At 48.5% G+C, this 23971-nt stretch overlaps 8 protein-coding genes across 8 annotated transcripts, besides 27 other annotated features; 6 read left to right on the forward strand and 2 right to left on the reverse strand.

Annotated features, from left to right (window-relative positions):
- Positions 1-416: 416 nt before the first annotated feature.
- PVX_084870 (chromatin assembly factor 1 p55 subunit, putative) lies at positions 417-2521 on the reverse strand (the record flags this gene model as incomplete). The annotated part of the gene is made up of 4 exons (XM_001616591.1): positions 417-521; positions 690-1832; positions 2082-2163; positions 2322-2521. 4 exons carry the CDS (start codon positions 2519-2521, stop codon positions 417-419), a joined length of 1530 nt encoding a protein of 509 aa, XP_001616641.1.
- Positions 1725-1744: a microsatellite.
- Positions 1786-1961: a microsatellite.
- Positions 2442-2466: a microsatellite.
- Positions 2522-2692: 171 nt separating the features above from the next.
- Positions 2693-2715: a microsatellite.
- Positions 2716-2953: 238 nt separating this feature from the next.
- Positions 2954-2976: a microsatellite.
- A 116-nt stretch (positions 2977-3092) lies between these two features.
- Positions 3093-3124: a microsatellite.
- A 1365-nt stretch (positions 3125-4489) lies between these two features.
- Positions 4490-4525: a microsatellite.
- A 1025-nt stretch (positions 4526-5550) lies between these two features.
- PVX_084875 (hypothetical protein, conserved) lies at positions 5551-7333 on the forward strand (the record flags this gene model as incomplete). The annotated part of the gene is given in 2 exon segments (XM_001616592.1): positions 5551-7238; positions 7249-7333. 2 exon segments carry the CDS (start codon positions 5551-5553, stop codon positions 7331-7333), a joined length of 1773 nt encoding a protein of 590 aa, XP_001616642.1.
- Positions 6025-6046: a microsatellite.
- A 368-nt stretch (positions 7334-7701) lies between the features above and the next one.
- Positions 7702-8934, forward strand: PVX_084880 (hypothetical protein; the record flags this gene model as incomplete). Its single annotated transcript, XM_001616593.1, has 1 exon — positions 7702-8934. One exon carries the CDS (start codon positions 7702-7704, stop codon positions 8932-8934), a length of 1233 nt encoding a protein of 410 aa, XP_001616643.1.
- A 293-nt stretch (positions 8935-9227) lies between these two features.
- Positions 9228-9307: a microsatellite.
- Positions 9308-9365: 58 nt separating this feature from the next.
- On the reverse strand, positions 9366-13237 carry PVX_084885 (hypothetical protein, conserved; the record flags this gene model as incomplete). Its single annotated transcript, XM_001616594.1, has 4 exons — positions 9366-9596; positions 9770-9864; positions 10191-12824; positions 13018-13237. 4 exons carry the CDS (start codon positions 13235-13237, stop codon positions 9366-9368), a joined length of 3180 nt encoding a protein of 1059 aa, XP_001616644.1.
- Positions 10616-10641: a microsatellite.
- Positions 11226-11254: a microsatellite.
- Positions 12567-12596: a microsatellite.
- Positions 12604-12637: a microsatellite.
- Positions 13238-13612: 375 nt separating the features above from the next.
- Positions 13613-14639, forward strand: PVX_084895 (ribosome biogenesis protein Nop10, putative). The gene is made up of 2 exons (XM_001616595.1): positions 13613-13976; positions 14118-14639. Exons 1-2 carry the CDS (start codon positions 13920-13922, stop codon positions 14226-14228), a joined length of 168 nt encoding a protein of 55 aa, XP_001616645.1. The 5' UTR covers positions 13613-13919; the 3' UTR covers positions 14229-14639.
- Positions 14289-14308: a microsatellite.
- Positions 14640-14733: 94 nt separating the features above from the next.
- Positions 14734-14779: a microsatellite.
- A 573-nt stretch (positions 14780-15352) lies between these two features.
- On the forward strand, positions 15353-16329 carry PVX_084900 (SF-assemblin/beta giardin domain containing protein; the record flags this gene model as incomplete). The annotated part of the gene is made up of 2 exons (XM_001616596.1): positions 15353-16000; positions 16264-16329. The coding sequence occupies 2 exons, from the start codon at positions 15353-15355 to the stop codon at positions 16327-16329; spliced, it is 714 nt and encodes a 237-aa protein (XP_001616646.1).
- Positions 15745-15799: a microsatellite.
- Positions 15900-16009: a microsatellite.
- A 219-nt stretch (positions 16330-16548) lies between the features above and the next one.
- Positions 16549-16626: a microsatellite.
- Positions 16627-16638: 12 nt separating this feature from the next.
- Positions 16639-16661: a microsatellite.
- A 35-nt stretch (positions 16662-16696) lies between these two features.
- Positions 16697-16716: a microsatellite.
- A 207-nt stretch (positions 16717-16923) lies between these two features.
- Positions 16924-16999: a microsatellite.
- Positions 17000-17402: 403 nt separating this feature from the next.
- Positions 17403-17434: a microsatellite.
- Positions 17435-17582: 148 nt separating this feature from the next.
- Positions 17583-19502, forward strand: PVX_084905 (hypothetical protein, conserved; the record flags this gene model as incomplete). Its single annotated transcript, XM_001616597.1, has 1 exon — positions 17583-19502. One exon carries the CDS (start codon positions 17583-17585, stop codon positions 19500-19502), a length of 1920 nt encoding a protein of 639 aa, XP_001616647.1.
- A 1576-nt stretch (positions 19503-21078) lies between these two features.
- Positions 21079-21167: a microsatellite.
- Positions 21168-21533: 366 nt separating this feature from the next.
- On the forward strand, positions 21534-22809 carry PVX_084910 (protein-L-isoaspartate O-methyltransferase beta-aspartate methyltransferase, putative; the record flags this gene model as incomplete). The annotated part of the gene is made up of 3 exons (XM_001616598.1): positions 21534-21632; positions 21973-22126; positions 22388-22809. The coding sequence occupies 3 exons, from the start codon at positions 21534-21536 to the stop codon at positions 22807-22809; spliced, it is 675 nt and encodes a 224-aa protein (XP_001616648.1).
- Positions 21572-21607: a microsatellite.
- Positions 22045-22080: a microsatellite.
- Positions 22093-22119: a microsatellite.
- A 293-nt stretch (positions 22810-23102) lies between the features above and the next one.
- Positions 23103-23135: a microsatellite.
- Positions 23136-23971: the final 836 nt, after the last annotated feature.

A 23971-nucleotide genomic window follows, 5' to 3' on the forward strand; every position in this document is an offset into this window, starting at 1 on the left:
GAAGTGTCGAGGGCGACAGTCGTAGAAACGAGGCGAACAAAACAATGTGAAAAAGTGTTGTGGGGATGGTAAAAAAAAAAAAAAAAATTAAGTAAAAAAATAAGTAGAAAAATAAGTGAAAAAATAAGTGAAAAAAAAAGTGAAAAAAAAAGTGAAAAAATAATTTCACCCTTGTGAGCGTTGATTGCTCACTGCTGATTGCTCACTGCTGATTGCTCACTGCTGATTGCTCACTGCTGATCGCTGACTGCTCACCGCTAACTACTGATTAACTAAAAAAAATTAAAAAAACAAATGAAGGGTGAAGGGTGAAGGGCGGTACAGGTGTGCTCGTATGTGCGGTGCCCTGCAGGGATGCTCCTCGCATGCGCCTCGGTGGTTGTATTTGTGTTTGTGTTTGCGTATGTGTGGGGGGGCTATTCCACTTCGGTGTCGTCGTAGGTGTCCGAGGCATCCTCGTAGGCCTGCCTGGAGGGCTGCCATATGTGCAACGTGTTGTCTTCGCTGATGGAGGAGATCATCTGGGGGGGGAGAAGTGGGTGTGATGGAGCAGTGATAGAAGGGGGGGAATTCCGCGGCGGGGCAGCAGGTCAGGCAAGCCACCGCTCCTCGCGCCGCTAACGCCGCTAACACGGCTAACACCGCCAACCCCGCCAACCCCGCTAATCCCGCTGCTCCCGCGAACTGACCATGGAGTAGGAGGAGTTGAGGGAGAAGTCCAGGACGTTGGAGGCGTGGCCGCCGTGAATGAAAATGAGCTCGGGGGGGCCGTCCTGCGAGTCCTCGTACGTCTGCTCAATGCCAATTTTGTTAGTATCAAAAAAATAAATGTATTTATCACTGGAGGAGGAGGAGAGAATCCCCGGCTGGTACTTATCCCACTGTAGCTTTATAATAGTCTCCTTATGAGAAATAATTCTGTGTAGGGACTTGTTGGTAAACCGAATGTCCCACAAGTCTATTTCTTTGTTCGTGCCACCTGTCGCGAAGATGTTCTTATTGTGCGGATTCACATCAATGGAGTTTAAGGTGCAGGTGGTAGCCTTGATGGTGGTCACCGCACTTTTGTCCCTGATGTCGTATATGTGTATGTGCCCATTATCCGAAACGGTGAGGACGTTGTTGTCCTTCCAGCAGCAGTCTTGCAGAGGCACATTGTCGTTGAAGAATTTTACCAATGGGTGCACCACTCCTTTGCAGTTTGAGTCGTTCGAGCTGGTGCAGGCAAAATCACCGCCGCCGGCACCAGTCGCGCCCGTTACGGTAGCGCCGGTTACGGCAGCGCCGGGTGGGGTGGCTCCTAAGGGGGTTGCGCCTGTTATAGCTGCCCCTGCCGATGCGCCGGAGAGGCCCCCTCCCAAGGTGTTGACACCGCCAGAGCCACCGACACCCCCGCCAACCGGCGGGGCAGTCACATTCGCGGCGCTCGTCGCGCAGGAGGCACTCGCATTTATATCCCATATGCATAAATACGAATCATCAGCGCAGGAGGAAATTAAATTGTTATCTACCCCCCACTGAATGCCCCACCCCTGGTACAGGTGCCCCTTCAGTGTGTAATCAAAAGAGACAACAGAATTATTCTTCGCTTCATTCTCTTCATATTTATAATTACTTAAATTTAAAATGTTAATATTTCCATCGGAGGAGAAGCAGGCAATCACGTCCTTGTTTTGAGGGCTACAGGTGATTTTGTTAATTTCACACTCGTGGTAAATTTTGTTCTTCATTTTGAAATTCTTGCTCGTGTCGTTGCAGGAGTTGTGTCTGTAGCTGTTTATCTTTTCGTAGTACAGGTTCGAGTGCGACAGCTCTTCGCTCGGCAGGCTCACCTGCGGGGGTTGCGGGGGTTGCAGGGGTTGCGGCGGTTGGCGGTGGTTGGCGGTGGTTTGGGGTGGTTTGCGGTGGTTGGCGGTGGTTTGGGGTGGTTTGCGGCGGTTGGCGGTGGTTTGGGGTGGTTTGCGGCGGTTGCGGCGGTTGGCGGTGGTTGGCGGTAGTTTGGGGTGGTTTGGGGTGGTTTGCGGCGGTTGGCGGTGGTTTGGGGTGATTTGCGGTGGTTTGCCCCTTTCCGCCGCGCTTACCTCCAGAATCAATATGTAGTTGTTTTTCTCCGTGGTGTAGGTACCCAGGATGAGGTCCTGGTTGTAAACGTCATCGTCACTCCTAACGGGTTGGCAAAAAGGGAGAGAAGGAGGGAAAGGAAGAAAGTAGGGCAGAAATGCACTTCGTTAGGATGCACTTCGTCCGGATGCACTCCCTTCTGATGCGCCTGCGGGGCCAGCTCGCGCGCGGCCCCCGACCATGGCGCCACCGCGACCTACCTGCACACGCTGGGCACCCACTCGATGAAGAGCGAGGGCCACTCGCACGTGTAAATCATAATCACGTTGTAAAGCAGGAGGGTGTTGTACTGCCAGTACTTGTGGTTGTCCACACTGGAATTCACGTAGTTGTGTTTTGCCTCCTCATTTTGGTGGTTGATGTCACTTAGGGCGTTCAGGTGGCTCCCCTGCTTTTTCATTTTTCTCGCCTTCCCGTTTGGTCATGTGCGTAGGTGTAAGTAGGAGCGTAACAGCGTAGGAGCGTAGGAGCGTAGGAGCGTTAGCGTAGGCAAGAGGGTGCGTGTTGGCAATAGCGTAAGCGTAGGAAGTGTGTAAGCGCAGGAAATGTGTAAGCGCAGGCAGACTGCCACCCAGTAGGTTAGACGGACGAACGGACGCCTCAGCGGATTCCCCACAAGGGTACGATTGGCTAGCGGCTCATATTGTATCACCCATGAACGGCGAAAATCGAAAAAAAAAAAAAAAAAAAAAAACTAAACAATGGAAGTATGCAGGGGGAGTAGGCAGGAGAATAACAAAAGCTAAAGTGCTGCGCAAGTGAGGCGTAACTGCGATGTAACCGCGATGTAACCGCGATGTAGCCGCGATACAGCCGCGATACAGGTGCGACGTAGCTGAGGCGCGCGTGTAAAATTAGCGAAAGGGAACTCTCCATTTCCTGGAACATTACTCCCTTCACTTGGTTTTTTCCTTTGCTCTCATCACCCTTGGAAAAAAAAAAAAAAAAAAAAAAAGGCAGGCAGGCAGGAACAACAAAAGGTTTTATCTTTTGCACAAAGAAGCAAAGGAACGAATGACGAAGATTTTTATATGTACATTCCTCGTGGTGTTTTTCCGCTCTCTTAATCTGTTTTTTTTTTTCTTCTTTTTTTCTTTTTTTTTCCCTTTTCGCGTTTATTTTATATTATTTCACCTTTCGCAGGGAGAAACACAAGCAAGGGTTACGAGCACGCGAAAAGTTAGTGTTTGTGTTAGTGTCATTGTTAGTGTTTGTGTTATTGTTAGTGTCAGCGCCAGCGCCAGTGCCAGTGTTAGTGGCCCAATTTTTGCGTGCCCATTTTTACACGCACATAGTGGCATGTACCTCCTCCACCTGGTCATTTTCATGTGTACTTTTTCTTTGTGCAAATAATTTGCATTTTGAGGGATTGCACAGAAGAAAAAAAAAAAAAAGGAAGCGAGAAAAATGTGTTTGCCTTTTGGGTTTGTCGTTCAGTGCTTAGCCTTCGGGGATGACCGCTTTAAGGCTCGGGGGCGGGGAAGTTACCCATTCGGTGTTTAGCCCGTAGAGTTACCCTTCAATAGATAATGTTCTTAGGGGAGGTAATCTCTCCGCAAAGGAGAAAGAAAGGCTTTCTCCCACGTGGCACAATCGTTGGGGGTCTCCCCACCACTCCAGGCGACGCGAAAGAATGAGCTACTCATTTGGTATGCCTCGCGAAGGGTGTGCTGATGAGTATGCTCGGCACACCTTACAGAGGGGGGCGCCACGAGTGCAGAGAGCGTGCCATTGCGCTTGCGCACCCAGGCGAAGTGGGCAAAGTTGGCAAAGCTAGCAAAGCTCGAGTAAGTTAGGCACAGCTGGATGAAGCTTTTCCAGCTTCGCCAACTAAGCCCTCCCTCGAGGGAGCTTGCTCTGTAGGGGTGTGTGCAGGGAACCCGCCTTTGCATACGCCGTGCAACTGCTCTCCGACGCGGGGTTTCCAACCGGCCAAACGGTAAGGAGGCATATGTCGCTACTCAGCTGGGAACTCTCTCTCCTTTGGAAAGCACTTCTAAGCCAGCTCGGCTAAACGTTCCGATCTCAAGCTGGAAGAACAAATGCGTAACTTCGGTTAATCGGCCGAGGGAACCTCACCGAAGAGACTGCCATTTGGAAGTTCCCCATTGGGCTCTTTCGCATCTCCTCAGTTGTATCTTCCATAGGTTAGTACGCCAAAAAAAAAAAAAACAATAAAAATGCAAACAACAGGCAAGCAAAATCTGCAAGGTGGTCATTCCCCATGCCTGCTATCCGTTTTACCCCACGGGGGGAACAATCTAAAAAAAGCAAAAGCAAAAACATAAGAAAACGAAAAAGAAAAAAAAACGAAAGGCAATTAAAATGATCCTCTCATTATTTAATCTCCCGCCAAGTGGAACACCCCGGGGAGGAATCGTTTCCACCCCGTTTGGTGAAACTAACGGTTGGGGCGTCGCCGCACCCAAAATGGGGTGGAGCAACCCCGCCGTGGGGCACCGTTCTGCTACGTTACCTTACGTTATGATACGTTACGTTATGTTGATGGCTCCCCCCGAATGGGTGAAGTATATTTGGGGAGATGTGTGCAGCGTTTGCGGGTGAGGAAATTTACTATTAAGCCCTCCACTGCCCTGTCGTTGCGTCGCCAATCTCCTGCTTACCCATTTTGATTTTTCCCCGTCGCCCTCCGATCCGTTAACCCCGAGGGGAGCCCCTCCCCGATGCGCTTCAGTGTGCGGGTGATGCACAAAAGGGGGACACACAAGTGGAAAAAAAACGTCGCAGAAAGGTACAAAATCAGAAAGGCATAAAAGCACAAAAGCCATGTTATGCGTTTTAAAAAAATAAATAGCCACTCCTCTCTACCGAAGTTCACTAAGCAGGAAGTGACACGCGTGCAGACCGCTGCAGGGGGAGGTCTCGCAAAGTATTTTCTCCTCCCCAGCGAAAAAAAAAAAAGGAAGCAAAAAAGGGAAAAACAAATCCCCGTTCACCTTACCTTCAAAACTCGCTTAACGAAAAAAAAACAAAACAACATCGCCGATGAGGACACATCCCCGTGGCGTACTCCAAAGCGCAGGGACGCACGATGAGCCACTGTCTAGCAGCGAGCATCTCCTCTCTCCCCCTCCCGTGCCCCTCCACATGTGCACACCTCGATCGGAGGCGCGAAAAAAAAAAAAAAATGAGCGAACGAGCGAGCTACGGAGCGAGGCAACGGATAAGCAGGGAGAAAAAAATGTCGCTCATCCAAAGGGGTCCACGCGCGTACAGGAAGAGATGGATGAGGGAATGAATGGGCCACCGTGCTAATAGTGAAGGATTCCCAACGTAGTGCTGGCTAATTGCTGGCAAACTGCTGCCGTACTGCCGTATCGCCGCTCTACCGCCGGCGAAGCGTCTCTAACGCGCACAGCTGCACTCCCCTGGGAATCCCCCCCCCGTGGATTTGACCAACCCAGCAGGATGAACGAAAGTAAAAAGTTGGACATCATTCGGAGCATGCTGCACACCCTGCTGGGGGACCCGGAGAAAGAAAGGAAAGACGACGATGATGTGGGGGAGGAGGAGGAAGGGGAAGGCGCACCAGATGGAAATAACAATCCACACCACTTCGCCCCACGAGGGGACCATCGCAACGTTTGCAATGCCACAGAGAAGGAGAAAAAAGAAAAAAAAAATTTGAAAAAAAAATATGTAGAGAAATCCAAAAAAGTCATATCTTTTTACAGAAAATATATGAACAAGTCAGAACAAAAAGAGCTGGAAAAATACGCCAATCTGTATGACATCGTTTTAAATAATTCCTTCGAACAAACAGAAAGGGACAGCATAGACACGTATATGTATTGCAATGTCTTCCCCATGTTAAAGAAAACGTTTGACGCGTTCGTTATCTATGTAGCTAAATTGAATGAACATAAAAATGATGAAAGTTACAAACAGGTAATAAAAAATTTCGACCCAATTGCACTGTTTTCACAGTATATTATACGCTTGACGGATGAGGACTTTTCCCAAAGTGATAAGGACGACACGCTGTTTGAAGAGGAACTTTCTGGGGGGTTCTCCGCAGGGGGAAGTTTCCAAAAAAAGGGGACACTCCAATTGGACAAGCTTATCCATGACGAGTGCTTCGTTACCACTGGTGAGGTGTCCACTGATGGGAAAAAAAAAGACGCAGAAATGACCCAAGTTGAAAAAGAAATAAACGATTTTTACAGCAACTATGACTTAGTCGCGGAAGAGAACAAACTGAAGAGGACGCAAAAAAGGAGGGAAATTTTGAAATCCATTTATAGCAAGAAAAACGTCTTATCAGCTGAAGAAATAGCCTTATATAATGCCTACTATGAGGAGCGTATAAAGGTGAGGGGCAAGAAGGTGCTGGCTGGCAGGCGCGACTCGTCGCTCAGCCTGAACTTCGCTGCGACGAACTCGTTTGGCAACGTCGATGCGGCGCCCAGCGCGTTTAACATAACGCTCGAATTGGAGGGGCCGCGCGGGGGGGGAAGTGGCGACATAAACGGTGGGAGAAGTGGCGATGCGAACGAGGGGAGAAGCGGCAATGCTAAACCGCAGAAACGCCCAAAGGAGGACCCCCCGGGCGATGACCTCCCAAATGTAGAGGACGAAAACCTAGACGAACTAATCAAACAGCTGGAGAGAAGAGAAAGCTCCTACTTCGAAAAGAGGGTCCATTTTGTGCTAGACAAATGGGTGCGAGAAGAAGAAGGGCGCAGACTCATAATCAACCAGAAGGACAAAATCAAACCCATCTTCGAAGAATTTAAAAAGAAAAATTACACCATCACAGATAAAGACATCATTCCATTGCTATTCTTTATAGACAAAAAATTATTCCTAAATTATACCCTCGTACACCAATATAATTTTAACAATTTCCACTACGTATTTTATTTGCACTCATCTTTTTACTGTTCAGATACGAACAGCATCACTTTTGAAGAGGTGTGGAGCTTCCTCGTTTCTAACTTGCCTCTAAATTTCCACTTATATAAGGAGGACATTTTACTTGGGCTGGAGAAATTTTACAGAAAAAAAAAAATGATTAGAAACTTTCAGTTCACCATCACCTTTGTGAGGAACTTCCTGCTCTTCCTTCTGATGGACATGTTTTTATTCCTTTCCCCGTTCGCCAAGCGGGAGTTGCGTCGCCAGCAAGTTGGGCCTGTCGGGGGGAGTGTCCTCCTTGGCGGAAGTGGGCTCCTTGGGGGCCTTTCCCTAGCGCGCAATTTTTACCTCCACATGGACTCCCTTTCGCCCTTCTACTCCTCCTCTGAGGGGTCCTCTGAGGGGCCCTCCTCTGGGGCGTTTTCCTCCACTGGGGAGTCTTCCCCCGTTGAAGCGCTCCGCTCAGCTTGTGCGCCCCCCTCCATGCATCGCCACAGCACCACCCAAGCAGTACACAGCGGGGATGACCCCCCTGAGAAGGACGCATCCCAGAAAACGCTTACCCCCTTTGCCCACAACGAAGATGGGCAAATGGGACCAAAACACCGTGAGTGTAAACCACCTACGTTGCACCCCGAGGGGTGCGTGAAAAGAAACCTGCTGCTCCACCTGCTGATGCTCCTCTGGGGAATCAACGTAAAGATGGATGGGCTGCACGAGGAGGTTCTCATTTCGGACGAGTTGTCCACCGACATGGAGGGGGAAGCGGGGGAAGCGATAGGCGCGGTTGACGTGGTGGATGCGGATGGGCAGGCTCCCTCGACTCCCTCTGCTGCGTACCAAGACGCACCTGCTCCAGAGGGAGGCGGCAAGCCGTTGCATAGACAGACCCACCAACAGATTTCCCCGCGGCGCAAAAAGGACGCACACAAATGCACCTGCAAAAGCGACGGGGAAATGGCAAAAAAGGGAGCCACACACAAAAGTGCAAAGAGAGTGCCACCCCAAAAAAGGAGCCTATCAACGGACGGAGGGAACAAACAGTACAGCTCGAAAAAAACAACATCAGTGGAAGACGCAATTAGGAAAAAGAAAAAAATAAATGAAGAAGAATTAAAAGAAGAAAAAAACAGGAAAGAAAAGAAGCGCACTCATGATATGTATACATTACGAAAAAAATATAAAAAAAAAAATTATAAAAAAAAACTCGCCATTTTGGTGCACTCTATTGTTAAAAATATTAAGCCCAGGGAAAAAAATTATTATAATAAGCTCCTTGAAATGCTGAATGGCGGTGCGCAGAAGCAGGTCTTTTGGGACCTTTTTCTTTTCCCCCTGGAGGGTTATGACCAATTCACCACAGAGTATAATATAGGATGGGCACTGGACGGTGTGGACGGCACCACGGCTATGAGCACTGGAGGACATTCGACATTTCGTGAAAGCGCAAGCGGCGGGGGAAATGACAACCATTTGGGTGACAGCTTGCACGGTGACCACTCTTTTAGAAGCACCGATTCGTTCGCTTCCCCCTGCGGAAGGCACACTTTGAAGGGAGCAGGCGAAGCGGACCCCTCCAAAATGCCCTTCTTCCCAGAAGATGAAATTTTCCCGCAAGTGGAAAATTTCATTCAAACGTACATCAAAAAGGGAAGGAAAAAGAGGTCCTCCGACGGGGATCCCAAAATGGGGGAGGCCACAATGGGGGACGTGACAATGGAGGATGCAACAGTGGAGGAAGTAAAATCAAGTGCCTCTTCCAAAAAAAGTTGCAGCTCATCCATCCGCCTCCTGTGCAGCTTCAGACTGTACAAGAAAAAATTCCTCAACAAATTTACAACGGAGCATATCTACCTGCTGCTCCTTTTTGTGTGTTACGTCAACAAAACCATGGACTCTTTTTTCCTGCGCCGCGCAGGCACCAAGGGGAAATGAAGTTACCCCCACATACACTCACGCAACAGTGTGGGTTAATCCTCTGCGCGTTTCACATTTCCGCTTTACCAATTTTTTTTTTTTTTTTTTTGTCCCTTTCGCCGACTCGCAAAAAAAAAAAAAAAGAAGGTGCTTTGTCTGGCATACTAACAATAACCAGTGTTTCTCATTTGTAAAGTCAAAAAAAGGAAAAAAAAAAAAAGATGCCAACTTTTTTAAATATGAACATATTCGCGCTTATAGACCCACACATCGGTAGCGCCACGTGGACAAAAAGTTTTTAATCACCTAACGGATGGAAAGGTGGGACGCTCTCCGTGGGGAGGTGTACATGACGAGTTAATTAACCTCCTGTTCTTCGCTCCCTTTTTGGGACATACCACTTCTTAACCTGGGCATACGTCGCCACACCCACCATCGCCCTGTGTGAGCTAAAATATAAACTTAATACCCCCGTTTATGAACAGATTCTCCTTGTACATGTGGGAGAACAAGAGAAAGTACATGTAGCTGGTGACCCACTTGGAGAGAAGAATGTTCTTCTCGTACTTCCTTATGATGAAGGGGATTTTGTTATTTTTTATGGTCGAGCAGTGGTTTTTAATTAAATTTACGACATCGTTGTAGTCCAGTATTTCCCTTTCGTCACACTCTTCTTCGATCTGCATGGTGGCGGGGAATATTACCGGGGAGGGGTGTACATAGGAAGGTTAGTGTGCTGTTTGTACACCCGCTCAATCAGCGCAGCGAGAGGGCATCCACTGCTCCGCGCGAATTCAACACGGGGAGCAAATCGAGACGCGGTTTGGTCTGCCCATTTTATTGCGCTAATTACCAGATTCGCCAAGTCATAAATTATGCTGTCGATGAACTGCAGGGGCAGCTTGTTCTTCCAGTTGACTAGCCAACTTTCGGTGGGTACCCAGTGATCTGCATGAACGGCAAGGGAAAAAAAAAAAAAAAAAAAGCAGTAATGTGTGCAAAATACGTAGCTGTGTGCGCAATTTGGCTAGCTTAAAAAAAAAAAAAAAAAAGGCAGCAATGTGTGCAAAATACGTAGCACTGTGTGCACTTTGGCTAGCTCAAACAGAAAAAAAAAAATGGGCGGCGAGGCGTGCATTTTGGCTAGCTCAAACAAAAAAAAAAATTACATAATATCGCATTGAGTAATAACTGCACAACTGCCCCAATGCACCATTCGCTGCGGGGCGGCGAAGCGCCTCGTCCCGTGGGGGCAACCCGAAGGGGAGACTCACCGGCGGGGGGGCTGGAGACAGAGAGGTAGTTATCCTTTAACACCTGGTCCAAGTTGTGAATGGAGAAAAAGACGTCCTTGTTCTTTATGATCATGTAAATCAAATTGTAGTTATCGTTCAAGTTGTGCGATAGGATGTTGTTTATAAAATCGAGCATAAGGAAAAGCGAATAGTAATGATGTTGGGATGAGAGGAGCCATTCCTTTTTTAAAACTTTTTTTAAAATATTAATTATGCTCTCGCAAGAATAGGTGTTCATGGACTTGATGTAAACGCTGACATTCGTCAGGATGGTGATGGACATATCGATGATTCGCTCGAATTTTAGGAAAAAAATGTTGTCGTTGATCAGCATGCATAAGGCGTACACTAGGAAGTCCACGTAGGAGTCAAACTGGTAGACGTTTCTTAGGGGGAACTTCACCTTAATTTTCTGGTCGTACTTTTGGTTGAGGTTTTTGCAAATGGTCGCGTTGGACGACACCTTCAGGATTATGAAAAGGCAGATGTAAATCAGGCCGTCTATCTTGCGCACGTTGAACTCGTCGCACTTGCCCGACTGGTTGAAGCTGCCGTTGTGGTAGAGGTGCGGCTGCTCGGTGTGGCAGCCAGGATTAGCGGCGGCGTTAGCGGCGACGTCAGCGGTGCTGCTAACGGCGCTACCGACCGTGCTGCCAATCGCAGCGACCGCCTTCTCGCGCTTGCGCAGGTCGGCCAGGGCCTGCATCTCCCGCTTCCGGTGGTGGTTAAAGCAGACCAGTATGTAGAGAATGTAAAAGAGGAACAAGCTGCTATTGTGGTCCTTCATGTGCCTAATAAACAGCCGGTTGTTATCCATCAAGTGCCACAGCAGGCACAAATAATTGTGAAGGAACAAAACCTGCTCCTCATAATGTTCGTAGTACAGCTTGTAACTTATCAGTATGTTTAACGTTCCTTTGTAAATGTACGAAATGTTGGTGATGTCCAATTTACGCAGCATTTCCAGGTACACATTACTGGAGCGCAGCTTTTTGGACTCCTTTTGCTTTTTTAAGTAATCGTAGTAAACGTCCTCATCTGTGTTTTTCACCTGTTGATTAATTTCATTTAAGTAAAATTTTCGCTTCTTCATAAGGTGCTCCAGTTGCGGGAATTTTTTTTTTTTTTTTTTTTTTTTTTTTTCACTATTGTTCAGGTAGCCATTTTGCTCCGCGTCTGTGCACGTGCTTGATGAGTTGCACGACTCATCCGAGGACTCACCAAGGATGATAAAATCGGCAGGTAAATTCGCGACCGTTTCGTGGCTTCTTTGCTCTTCCTTGTCGAGCGGGTGCTCCTCCCCCTTGGTGCTTTTGTCCGTGTCTGACTTGTCCTCCTCCCCGCTTTCGCCATGCGTCACCAGCGTGTCGTCCCACTTTATTGGTTCGTTTGCGCTCTGGTTTGGCGAGTGGCTGCTGCGGGTGCTGCAGCTTTGGGGGTGGGTCTCCCCCCTGGGTTCTTCTCCCATGTGCGCTTCCCCTATGTGCGCTTCCCCTATGTGTGCTTCTCCCCTGTGCGCTTCTCCCACCTGCGCACTGCTGTTGAAGTGCCTCGCCGCGCCACTCACGTAGTGCACCCGCTTGCGGTCCTCCAAAACGAAGGGACTAAAATCAACCAGCAGGTTCAAAACGTGAATGCATAAATTGTAAAACTCCAAATAGCTCTTATCGTAAAAGTAAAAACTGAAGTAATTAAATTCATTGTCATATATGACGGTCAAAAGGGAGAGGAAAAAATTCGCAGTGAAGCAAACCTCCCCACTTGTAAAGAGAAAAAGGAAAAGATTTTTCTCTTTTAGGTACTTCCCTTCGTCCAAATAGACATACGAGCTTAGCAGAATTAGGAGGCACTTTAAAATGGCGCTTCTGTTTTTTATTAATTCGAGGTCTATACCGTTACTGTGTGTGGGTGCTACATCGACGCTGCTTGGGTTCCTCTTCAAATGACTCGTCGTCATCTCGTCTGCCTTGTGACATTTTAAGCAGACCTCACTGTTCGAAATTTCATTAGTTGAGTTGGCCTCCCCAGGGGAGGTGGTACTAGCATTGCCGCTGTCGCTGACGTCTGAGCACTTGGGGCCCAGTTTGGAGTGCCTTCCATCGTCGAAGCTGTTAATGTTGTGACCCTCGTCTTTGCTCGCAACCAGTGGGGGATCCCCTTCTTCTTTCCCATCGGTATGCTCACCACTGTGTGGGCACTTTTCGCTTCCCAGCTCGCCAGATTCACTCCTCTCATATTTGACCCTCTCATGAATGGAGAACTTGTGCAACCACAGTTTGCTTACATCCACTGAGTTCACGGGTAGGGGGGTCTCCTTCGGTTGGTGGACCTCCTCCACGTCCTCCTCATGGTGTGTGGCCGCCGACGTGTCGCCTCTTCCTCCCCGAATGCACACACCCTCCGTGAATAAGGCGAGCAGGAAGAAGTTGTACAGGTGGAGGATCAGCACATTGCTCGTGCATTCGTAGGAGGGTTGGGGAGGGCACTCTACACGATTTTCTCTCCACAGCAGGTCCAAAACTTCCCTTTTGTGGCTGTTGTACTGTAGGACTGGGAGCACCATGAGGCATATGTTTACACATGCTTTGCAATCATCTAGGCATCCCGTGGAACCTGTGAGATGGTGTGTGGGGAGGGAATTGAAAACGATAAGTGTGCTCACGGTATGGTTTGCTACGGCGGGGGGGGGAGCTAACCCGACCGTCTGCTCTCTCGTCGGTTGCCCCCTCATCGGCTGCCCTGTGCGAAAAGACTTAGGGGGACCAAACAATATATCTGCATTTCACAACACGGGCGAACTACTCACCCTTCTGTATCAACCTCCGCAACGTGCTCATCAAAAAGTTGAAAAAAATTCTGAGGCACTTCTCATCGTCTATGACCCTTTTCGAGAGGGAGAAGTCCTCCTGGCTGTGCAGGTCCCCTCCCAGGGATGACAATTCGCCGTACCAGTCGGCGTCGGTCCATTTTTCGTCACTCGCCTTCTCCAACAGGGAAATGACCCTTTTGCTGTTATTTTGGCCCATCAGTGCTGTTGCAAATGGGTACTAACATGGGCGTTTGCGTCGTGGAAAAAGGGGGGGAAAAAAAAAAGGACCCACGTGGACCAGGCGTAGTATATAACATAGATGAAGGCTCATCTGCTGGTACATACCACAGGCATGCTCTTCTCACATGGGGAAAGGGAAGCGCTTTATTCTGCACTGCGTAAGTGCAATTGGGCAGAGAAGGAGGGGCAATCACGTTGTAACCCCGCGGGGCAGTGCTAACCATGGGGGAAATAAAGTCCATCGAAACTTTACTGCGCAATGCACATGCGTTTTCGAGATGAGCGCGGCGAGGCTGGCCCGGAACGGTGGGGGGGATGCGCCGCGGGCTCAAAAAAAATAGCCCAAAAAGAGGGGGGAAAAATAAAAAAAAAAAAAGCAAAAAAAAAGAAGCAATAAAAAGGAAGCCAAATGAAGCTCAAATGAAGTTACAAAAAAAATCGAAAACAACTCGCGTAAAAACTATTCCGAAGGAGCGCAAAAGGACCAACCAAAACAGCGTCACTTAAAGAGCCACCCACATTCCAGGTTAACCGCAAAGAAGAGTTTCCTTTTTTTTCCCCCCGCGGTATCATTTCCAGTAGCGAAGTTCCTACAAATATTTGAGCGCGTTGGCCCCAGGATTTTCCCCCCAATTGAATCACATGACTGTGCGGAGAAAATGTACATGCTAAGGTACTACTTGGACGCCAATGGGAAGAGGGTATACACGGTGAAGGTAAGATGAGAGGCCCTTCGCGCCGCAGCCGGCGAGCAGCGCGGCTGCCACGTCCGCGCGGCAATCGCGCGACAGGTTCGCAATTTTACGTTTTCCATTTGCCGCTATCATTTTGCCGCTTTCATTTTTCCGTTTCCCCAGCCCGTGGTCGATGGGAAGGTGACCTTCTCGGCCCACCCCTGCCGATTTTCCCCGGACGACAAGTTCTCCTCCCAGCGGGTAACCCTCAAGAAGAGACTCAACCTGTTGTGAGGCACGCGGAGGAGGAGCACCCACCTGTGCCGATACGAATGAGCGGTTGAACTGCACATACAAATGGAGTTGCCACGTGCTGCGCCGCACGAAAAACACCCGTGCCAAAAGGGAACAGAACGGAGGAGAAGTGGTGATGGGGAGGAGACCCTCTGAAGTTAAAAAAAAAAAAAAAAAAAATGTGACACAAATGTGGCATAAATGTGACATACGTGTGACATACGTGTGGCATAATAATTGTGTATACATATATAACCCCTCCACGAGTTGCACTCGTATGCGGCGCAGAACCGTTGGCAACTTGTGGAGTTAGTCTTCTCGTGTGCCGCTTGATTTTGCAGCTCGCGCGATGGGCCCTGTGCAAGTCATCGCTTAACCGCAAGCTGCATTTGCGTATGCTTTAATTTTTTTTCCCAATTTGTGTACACGGCGGGCGACTCGTTCGCCCAAAAGCGATTCGCCCGCTCACCTTTTTTTAAAAAAAAAACAAAAAATAAAGACAACAAAAAGGACACACATTTGCAACAGCTAATTTGTGAAAAAGCGTAAATGAACGGAGTGTTAACGAAGCTGCGAAGTGCTTCGCTGCACTGGGGGGAGTTCCCAAAAAAAAAAAAAAAAAAAAAAAAGGAAAAGAAAAGAAAAGAAAAAGTCCAAATGGCATTCCACCAAGTGCACAACTGAAAAGACGATACGGATAAGTCACTGCGCATTTTTTTTTTTTTTTTTTTAAAGTATTTACAACGATTGTTTAGCGAAAAGGAGGAAAAGAAAATGCGCTCCTTTTTTTTTATTTTTTTTATATTCCCCTTTCCCGCCCGTTCACTTTTGCTAGTGAACAATTGTGCGTCATATAAGACAGACACTCGTTAACATCGATTAGTGAGTGGGAATGCAACTGGCCGGGGTGGCAATCAGGGTGACTGAAAGGGGTCGCGCAGGACTCCGCGTGTGTGATTTTCCCCTCCCCAGCTGGAGCGTACGCACACCGCTAATAGGCACCGCTGATAGGCACCGCTGACTGTGACATTGCTGCCCGCAACACGGCTGACTTCCCCGGCTGACTCAAAATGCGGCAGCGCAGCGGGAGCTCGTGCGCGCGCAGCCTGCACGCCGAGCGGACGATGGCGGACACGCACTTCTTCGCCGAAGCCAACGTCCTGGACGACCCCAGGGAAACCACCAACGCCTACAAAGAAATCAAATACGACTTGCTCCGCATAGAAAGGAGCATCAACACAGAGGTGCGCAAAAGGATCGAAGCAAACAAAAACATCCAACAGTTAATAGAGCACACAGCGAATGACATGATCAATAAGGTACTTAACAAAATCACAACCAAAATAGAAAATATTTCATTTGAACTAGACAAAATTATAAAAAAATGTGATGAGCTAGAAAAGATGGTGGGACAGATAAGGCTAACACTGCCTACCAAAATACAAACGGAAATGATGGGATTGAAAAGGGAAGTCTCCGATTTTTTCATTTTGCTTAACAAGTACGCCAATAATAGGAAGAAGAGGAACAACGTGCTCTTCTCTAAAATGGAAAATATGAATGCCTACGTGAGCAATAAGATCCACAGCGAAGTTTCCTTTACGGAGGATGACTTCCTTTTCTTTCGGAGGGAGAGTGCCAAGCTACTTGCTTCCGACTCGGATGATGAGCAGGGCTTTAGGGACGCCTTTCTGCAGGAGGTGGAGGAGATTCGCGACGCCCTCGCGCTCACCGTCAAGGCGCGCGAGCAGTCCGACGACGACATCATCCAGGTGGGTGCGGTGCGGTGCGGCGGTGCAGTGCAGCGGTGCGATGTGATGAGATGGGATGAAACGAGATGGGCTTATTTTCGATGAGCTGCGTTGCGTTGCCATGTGGTGCTGCTTTTTTTCCTTGCGGGGCTCCCCCCCCTGCTCAGTGATGCTGCGCCACTTTGCATTCCCCTTCCCACACAATGTGGTTCACCAATCGGACAGTCCACCCATTTATCCGCCCATCCATATGTCCCCCTTCTCCCCCCCCTTCACACCAACAGGCGATGAACAAATACACGAGTGTCCTACAGAAGGCGCTGCAGTCCGTCATCACGAGCAGTCACTAAGGGAAGGGAGCGGCTGTCCTACACTGCATGTGGTGGCTCCCCGGCTCTCCGCATCGTGCCACCCTTCAAGTGGGTCCCATTTGGGTCGCCAACTCCCCCCCCTTCCCCAATCAGTTCGAGAAGCCCAAACGTGCAACAGACTCGTCAGAGCAACGTGTGTGTACATGTGCATACGTCCAACAGGTGTACTATGCGTTGCGGGGGGGAAGCCAACACGGTATGGCGAGTCCGTTTTACGTTATTTTATTTTATTTTTTTTCTTTTTTTGTGCAGTATACTCCCCCATTTTGCGATAAAACGGGTGGGTTAATTAAACACGTTGGGTTGGTGTGGTTTGGCATGGTATGATTTGGCATGGTATGATTTGGCATGGTCTATTATGGCATGGTTTGGTTTGACACAGCTTGGCTTTTTTTTTTTTTTTTTTTTTTTGTCAACCCTGTGGTTGGCTTCCCGTTTGTTCATAATTTTTTTTTTTTTTTTTTTTGTCAACCCTGTGGTTGGCTTCCCGTTTGTTCATAATTTTTTTTTTTTTTTTTTTGGCTGTTTGATTTTTTTTTTTTTTTTTTTTCCCTTTTGTTTGTTTTCCCTCCGATCCGTTTGCATACCGACTAGCTCACCGCCACATGCAACTCCTTTTTGCAATGATAACAAAATTCACCGCGAGAGGAGTGTACCCCCTGAGAAAAGGGCTAACCTTTGCACTGTCGCATATTCGCTTGTTCGCTTGCATCCGGCTGGTACTACCGCCTGGGAGTGAGCTTACAGAGGTTTGCACAGAAAAAACACATACGGAGTTGTAGCCCCGCCTCTCTTCCCCTAGTGTGGAAGGCACAAACGGATATGTACACGCGCGTACGTGTAGTTGCTCCAGCTCGCGGATCACTGTTCCCTCCCTGCGCAAAAAAAATATGAGCATTTTTTTTTTCGTGAAAGGGTCCACCCGAGGGGACATGACGAAAGAGGAACTCCTTGCCATGTGAAGAAGAACTCGCCTTTTACGCTGCTCGGCATCGTGCTCGTGTTCGCATGAGCTCATGTACGTACGCGCGTACGTTCGTGTATATGTGGGTTCCCTCCCTAGCCGCGTTGGCCTGTTCGCATAGAGGGCGAGGCGGCTGATTGGTTAAGCGGCCACTGGGCGCAGACACGCGAATACGCATAAGTGCATAAGTGCATACGTACGTACATACATACGTGCGTACACTACTACTACTACGACCACCCAGGCGTGGCGCGCCGCCCCCGCCCAAATGACTATCTGCTCCGGGTGCGGAGCCGCGACGGATGCCACCATATGCTGCCCCATATGCCTGAAAAACAACAAGAAGATATTTTACTGCTCGCAAGAATGCTTCGAGACGAACTACACTGAACACAAGAAAATTCACTACTTCATAAAAATGATAAGCAGCGAGGAGATGCACAGCAAGATGCTGGAGCGGGACGGCAGCAGCGAGAGGCACAACTTGCCCGTGATCATACTGGGCGACGAGCGGGGCGGCGAGAGGAGCGGCGAGAACGGGGGCGAGGCGGTGGACAGGTCGCCCTTCCAGGCGCACCTCGCCGCGGAGCGCGCCAACTGCGAGGTGGGCGGAAACTATGAGGTTAGCGGCAACTATGAGGTGGGCGGCAACTATGAGGTTAGTGGAAACCATGACGTGAGCGACCTTCGCAACCTTCGCGACCATCGCGAGGGGGGCGACCCCTACCCAGCCGGCGCGGAAACCAAGAAAGGCCCGAAAAATAGCAAGTTCGAAAAGTTCGAAAATTTGTACCGGAAAAAGAACAACAACAAATATAAAACTATAAGCAACAACGACTACCTGTTTGACGACTCTAGTGAGCAGAACGAGGCAAGTGACAACAACACGTATAAGGAAAACCACAAAAAGAGCAAACTGTCCAGGTGCATGCACAAGCTGTCTGGCTACCTCTTCTGCAACAAGTACAACATGATGCTGCCGTACTATAACGATATGTCAGTCAAGCTGGACAAAATTAACTTAAAAAACGCAAAGGGGAAAACTAAACTGAGCGAAAAAAAGATACAGGAAATAAAAAAACAAATAAAGAAAAAAAAAATTTTCCAACTCACCATTCTCCTGGTGGTCATATCCATTGTTGTCATTTTGGCTACCTGTGTATTTTCGTACATCCTTGAAACGTCGCAGAAAAATCTCCAAATCAACTCAGAAATTTTGTTAAACAAAAATAATGCTGCTAAAAATGCCGAGATTGTGGAACTGAAGTCCTACATCAACGTCATAGAAGATTTGCGGAAAGAAATTTCTGAAATGAAGGAAGTTCTCTACACACATAATGTTTTTTTAAATAAAAATTTTAACCTGAACAGGTCATACAATTTATTTAACAATTCGAGCAAAATGAAGTCAAACCCTGCTGCTACGCATAGTAAGAAGACCGCAGATAAGTTGGGCAGTCTTACTTCGCACCTGTTTTATGATAACCCCTCTTCTACCTCCGATGGGATTTATACTTATGGGAATGCTGAAGGAGATGGAAAAGCGGACCATTTTGACAGCCCCGTTCATCTAACGCAACACCATTATGATGTTAATGATATTCACGAGGTAAGCAAAGGCACCGGTGGGGAGATCTCTAAGCATGAAGGGGGAGAAATTAATCTTCCCTATCGCACAGATGAGGAAGGAGAGCATCACCATCCACAAATGAAAGACTTGAGAGAATCGTTTCGATTGAACGGTGTAGAAAATGAGAACAACACTGTAGGAGGGGATACCCCTTTACAAAATGGGGAGGTACACCTGGGTGGTGAAAACGCCAGCGAACTGAGTGGAGGAGACCCTCCCACAAGCGAAAACGAACTGGTGCAGGAAAATGTGAAAAATTTTATAAAAAATCACAACATGCCGAACAACATGGAGCAGGCAAAAATAAGTAACGTAATCGTCAATGAAGAGAAACCCATAAACTCCAAAAATCACATGGCAGAAAATAACGGCGCTACTGGTGATACGCAGGCAGGGGAGATAAACAACGCGCCCAATGAAAATAACATACATAGTCACGAGGAAAAGCTGAAACATAAGAAGTATACCTTCAAGGCGGACGGCGGTGAAGGGGACAACAACACAGAGAGGAAGTTCGTCAGTAGCAAACTCAACAAAAAGAAGCAAAACACGATTTGATATGCATGTGTGGAAGCGAAGAGCGGAGCGCACATATTAACGTTTAAAAAAAAAAAATGCTGATAAATAGGCAACTTTTACCTGAACGGGTCAGGCGAATTGGGTCACATTTTAGCTAGCTGGGGAGGGGGCAGTTGCACACGCAGTGGGGCGCAGGAAGGCATAAAAGTGTGCCAAAAAAAAAACTACCAAAACGGCAGTGTGCCACGGTGAAGCAATTCCATTAAGGGGCAGTATAAGTAAAAACACACACATCAAGCAAATTATCATTAAATGATCTGAACAAAGCTGATGCGAAGTAAAAGTTCATTTGTGGAGGGAGAAAAGTTCACTCACCATGGTCCATGCAAAATGATGCTGTTCGAACGGCTCTGCACAGGCTACCTGGTCAATGCCTACGGGTGGGTGCCCATCCGTCCAGCTACCCGTGTGTGTGTACTCTTTGGGGTAACCCCTCATGGTAGTACTTCCTGCGACATTGATATACACATAAGTGACCCTCCCCGAGAGTGTGTTTCCACGAGTATCTTTTTCCTCTTCACCCCTCTGAAGAACCGATGTTGTACGTTTAAAAAGAGAAACCAAGTCGAACCCGATCATTTTGAAATTTCTTCCCATTTGTTTCGTATTGTCCTGATTAGACCTTTTTTTTTTTTTTTTTCTCTCCATTTTATAGCTCACTTTTTATTTTCACCCTTTGCACGGTGTTTACATTACTTTCCCTTTTTTAAGCAGAAGAAAGGTGTTCCCCCGTTTTTTTTATTTCACCATTTTTCCGCAACTTTGCGTAGTAAACATGTTATCCCTTTTAACATGAAAAGGGGGGGGTTGCATTCAAGGCGCCTCGAATACTTTTCACGTGCAGAATGTATGCTTAACACACAGGCACATGTGTGCGCGAGCAAAACTTCCACCTGGGCACACGGCGAGATGCCCGCCCAAGCGAAACTCCCCTTTTAAATAGTTAGCACATCATGCTGTGCTGCTGTCTGCCGTGTTTCGCGCTGACCCAGTTCTCTTAACCATTTTCCGAACACTCATTTGAGAGGCACTTGGGTAGCCACTGTCTATTCGCCCGGGAGCGGGTTACGCTTCGTGATGTGGCCCAGCGAGGGGGGAAGAACACTCCGGGGGGTAGTCCGCGCTGGTGGGAAGCGCTTCTCACTTGGGAAAGCGACGGGCACGTTGACGAAGCGGTGTTCACTTCGACGCGGCAGTGTTCACCTCCCCGCATGCAAATGTGCGTGCCTCACCCGGCACTTGTGCGCGTGGCACAAACAAGTTTTGGCTCCTCAGGGGTGAGGTTTTTTGGCTCTACGGGTATGCACTGGCCCAATGCATACTCGCGCGAATGTAATTTTTTTTTTCTCTTCTCATCATTGCATGGAAGGAAATTGCGTCGAGGGGGGAGCGAGGCGAACACACAGCTGGGGAAAAAAAGGTAAATGGCAAAACGAGGACGTGTAAAAGTGCCAAGTGTGAGTGCGCAGCGTGAGCGCAGCGTGAAGAAAAAAAAACGCGCAAAAAATGAACAAATTAGCCAAATAAAGGCAGTTAACCAAATCAGGCATATTAGCCAAATGAACCAAATGGACCAAAATAATGATAACACCAAAGGGAAACACCAAAGGGAAACACCAAAGGGAAAAACAATTTTTTTAAACCCCCCAAAATCGCGAACGCAAAAGCGAACGCAAAAACGAACGCAAAAACGAACGCAAAAACGAACGCCGAAGCGAACGACGAAGCGGACGAAGCGGACGAAAAATGCACTGCTCAGTCCTCAACCTTTTGATTTACAAAACTCTTTTGTGCAAACCCTTCCACGCGTCAAAAAAGCTAACAGCGGAATTTAACGCGGCAAAAGTGACCAAAGTGACCAAAGTGACAAACGCGGCAAAAGCGACGAAATTTTTTTTTTGCCAGCCTCTCTGCAAAGAGAAGATATTATTCTCCTCCCGGAGGTTGAACTCAGGCAGAGGTAATTATTTCACGAAAAGAAAGTTTGCAAAAAACACGCGGACGAGGAACATGTACACCCTTGCGGAAGACAGCCACAAGAGTTTGATCGACAGTCTTAAGGACAGAGGCATAATTGACGATGACGACGTGTACGAGACGATGCTACAGGTTGGTGCAGCTGTGAGGGGGACCCACTGGGGGGGAGAGAAAAAATAAAAAAAAAAACAAAAAAAAACAAAAAAACAACATAAAACAAGAGTGTTCCTCACTTGGAGTAAGTACAGCAGCCCCTGGGACCCATTTCAACGTCGGCACATTTTCGCGTTGTTCGAATAGGCGGCACAGACGATGTTCACCTGTGTGCACTCTCCAACACATGATCCGCCATTCTCCTTTGCGCTCACTCCAACACATGGTCCGCCATTCACCTGTGTGCACCCTCCAACACATGGTCCGCCATTCACCTGTCCGCACACTCAACACATGGCCCACCATTCACCCATCGCAGGTGGACAGGGGGAAGTACATTCAGGAGAAGCCCTACGTGGACACGCCCGTCTACATCAGCCACGGGGTGACCATATCCTCCCCGCACATGCACGCCCTGTCTCTGAAGCGCCTGATGGATGTGCTGAAGCCGGGGTCCCGGGCCATCGACGTGGGTAAGCTTGCAGGACAGTGAGGGGGAGAGGGAGATGGGATGAGGGAGAGAGAGAAGCGTGGGGGGAGAACAGACGAACGAACGGACGAACGAAAGAGTGCCCTGTTTGGACGACGCCGCCCTACCCCATGGGGGAGTAATTCTTTTCCCCCAAGAGCACTCCCCCCCGTGTGCAACTTCTCGTTGCACGATTTGCTGGGCGTGCCCCTTTCGCTAGCTCGCTGCAACCATCCAACCGCTCCTCTCCTCTCCTCACGAACAGGGTCCGGGTCGGGCTACATTACCGTGTGCATGGCCATAAGGACGAAGGTGCTGGAGAACAAGGACTCCTTCGTGATAGGGCTGGAGAGAGTGAAAGACGTGGCCAACTTTTCCATCGAAAATATAAAAAGAGACAAGCCAGAGTTACTTCATTTGGACAATTTTAAAATTATTCACAAAAATATTTACCAAGTGAGTGAACAAGAGAAGGAGGAGTTGGGACTGTTCGATGCCATTCATGTGGGAGCATCTGCAAGTGAGTTGCCCCAAATTTTAGTAGACCTTTTGGCGGAGAATGGGAAGCTCATCATCCCCCTGGATGAGGGGTACACGCAGGTTCTGTATGAAATTACCAAGCACAACGGGCAAATAATAAAGGATAGGCTCTTCGACGTTTGCTTCGTCACTCTGAAGAAGAATTAGCCCTCGGGGCGATCCCCACCACGTTGGAAGGGGGGCATCGGGGGAGAAGCGGGGCCAACAGTGACGACTGATGATTGGTGAGGCCTCTCCACTTCGTCGCTTCTCCACTTCGTCGCTTCTCCACTTCTCCGCTTCCCCACTTCCCCTGCTCACGTCGGGGGAAAGCAGCCCTCCGCGCGGCACCCCCCGTGAGTAGGACCAACTGGAGGTTTGAAAGGACGTGTCTGCGGGGTGAAGCCACTGGAAGGGAAGAATAGCCACCCCTCTATTTTCGCCGCACCAGTTTGCCACCTTTCTGTTCCCCAGTGGCTTCGCTGCATGAACGGCGGGGGGGCTTTGCACACACGAGGAGGACCTTCGTCTGCCCTCTTTCGCCGCCGTTTCAAGAGATTATTTTTCTTTCTTTTTTTTTTTTTTTTTTTTTTTGCTCTCCATTTTGATTTCCCCCTTTAAGAGTGTACACATATGTGCGGTGTAGAAGGAGGAGAGGGGACAAAAAAAAACATCCGAGCCGAGGCCCCGTTGAGTAGCAGGGTCTCTCCTTTCTGCCATTTGCGGGGAAAAAAAAATAAGGCGTGGCCCTGGCGAATGCAGCTTTAATCGTCCATCCATACATACGAATAGCCCTCCGTATGTTACCCTCCCCTTCCTCCTCCCTACTCTCCACGATGGCCCTTTGCTTGTGTTAGTCCTCCCCTGCATAGCATATGCGTACGTGATGTGCATATGTGCATATGTGCATAGGCGTGGTCGATTGCACTTGTATTTCCTCTCCCATGTGTGTGTGTGTTTATTAGCGATGTGCTGTGCACCTCAGCGTAGCACATCGAGCAGCAATCCGCCGCTTCCCCGCCGCGTTCCCCCCGCGGACGGCGAACCCTCCAGGAATTTGCATCTCGCGCGTGGTGTAGTTGGTTTCGCGCTTAGCCATGCATTTTCACTCACAATTTTGTTATTTTATTTTTTATGCCATTTTTTATGCCATTTTTTAGTAGGCCAATTTTTTTTTTTTTTTTTTAACGTCGCCCAACTGTTAGCCGCTCCCTTCTTTTTTTGTGAAAACGGATTCATTGTAGCATCGCTTTGTTGTGTGGGCCTCGGACTGGGTGCCACATCGTAGCATAGAGTAGCACAGCGTAGCCTAGGAGAGGATTTTTTTTTT

Source organism: Plasmodium vivax, chromosome 13 (assembly GCF_000002415.2).
Source record: "Plasmodium vivax chromosome 13, whole genome shotgun sequence".
NCBI lineage: Eukaryota > Apicomplexa > Aconoidasida > Haemosporida > Plasmodiidae > Plasmodium > Plasmodium vivax.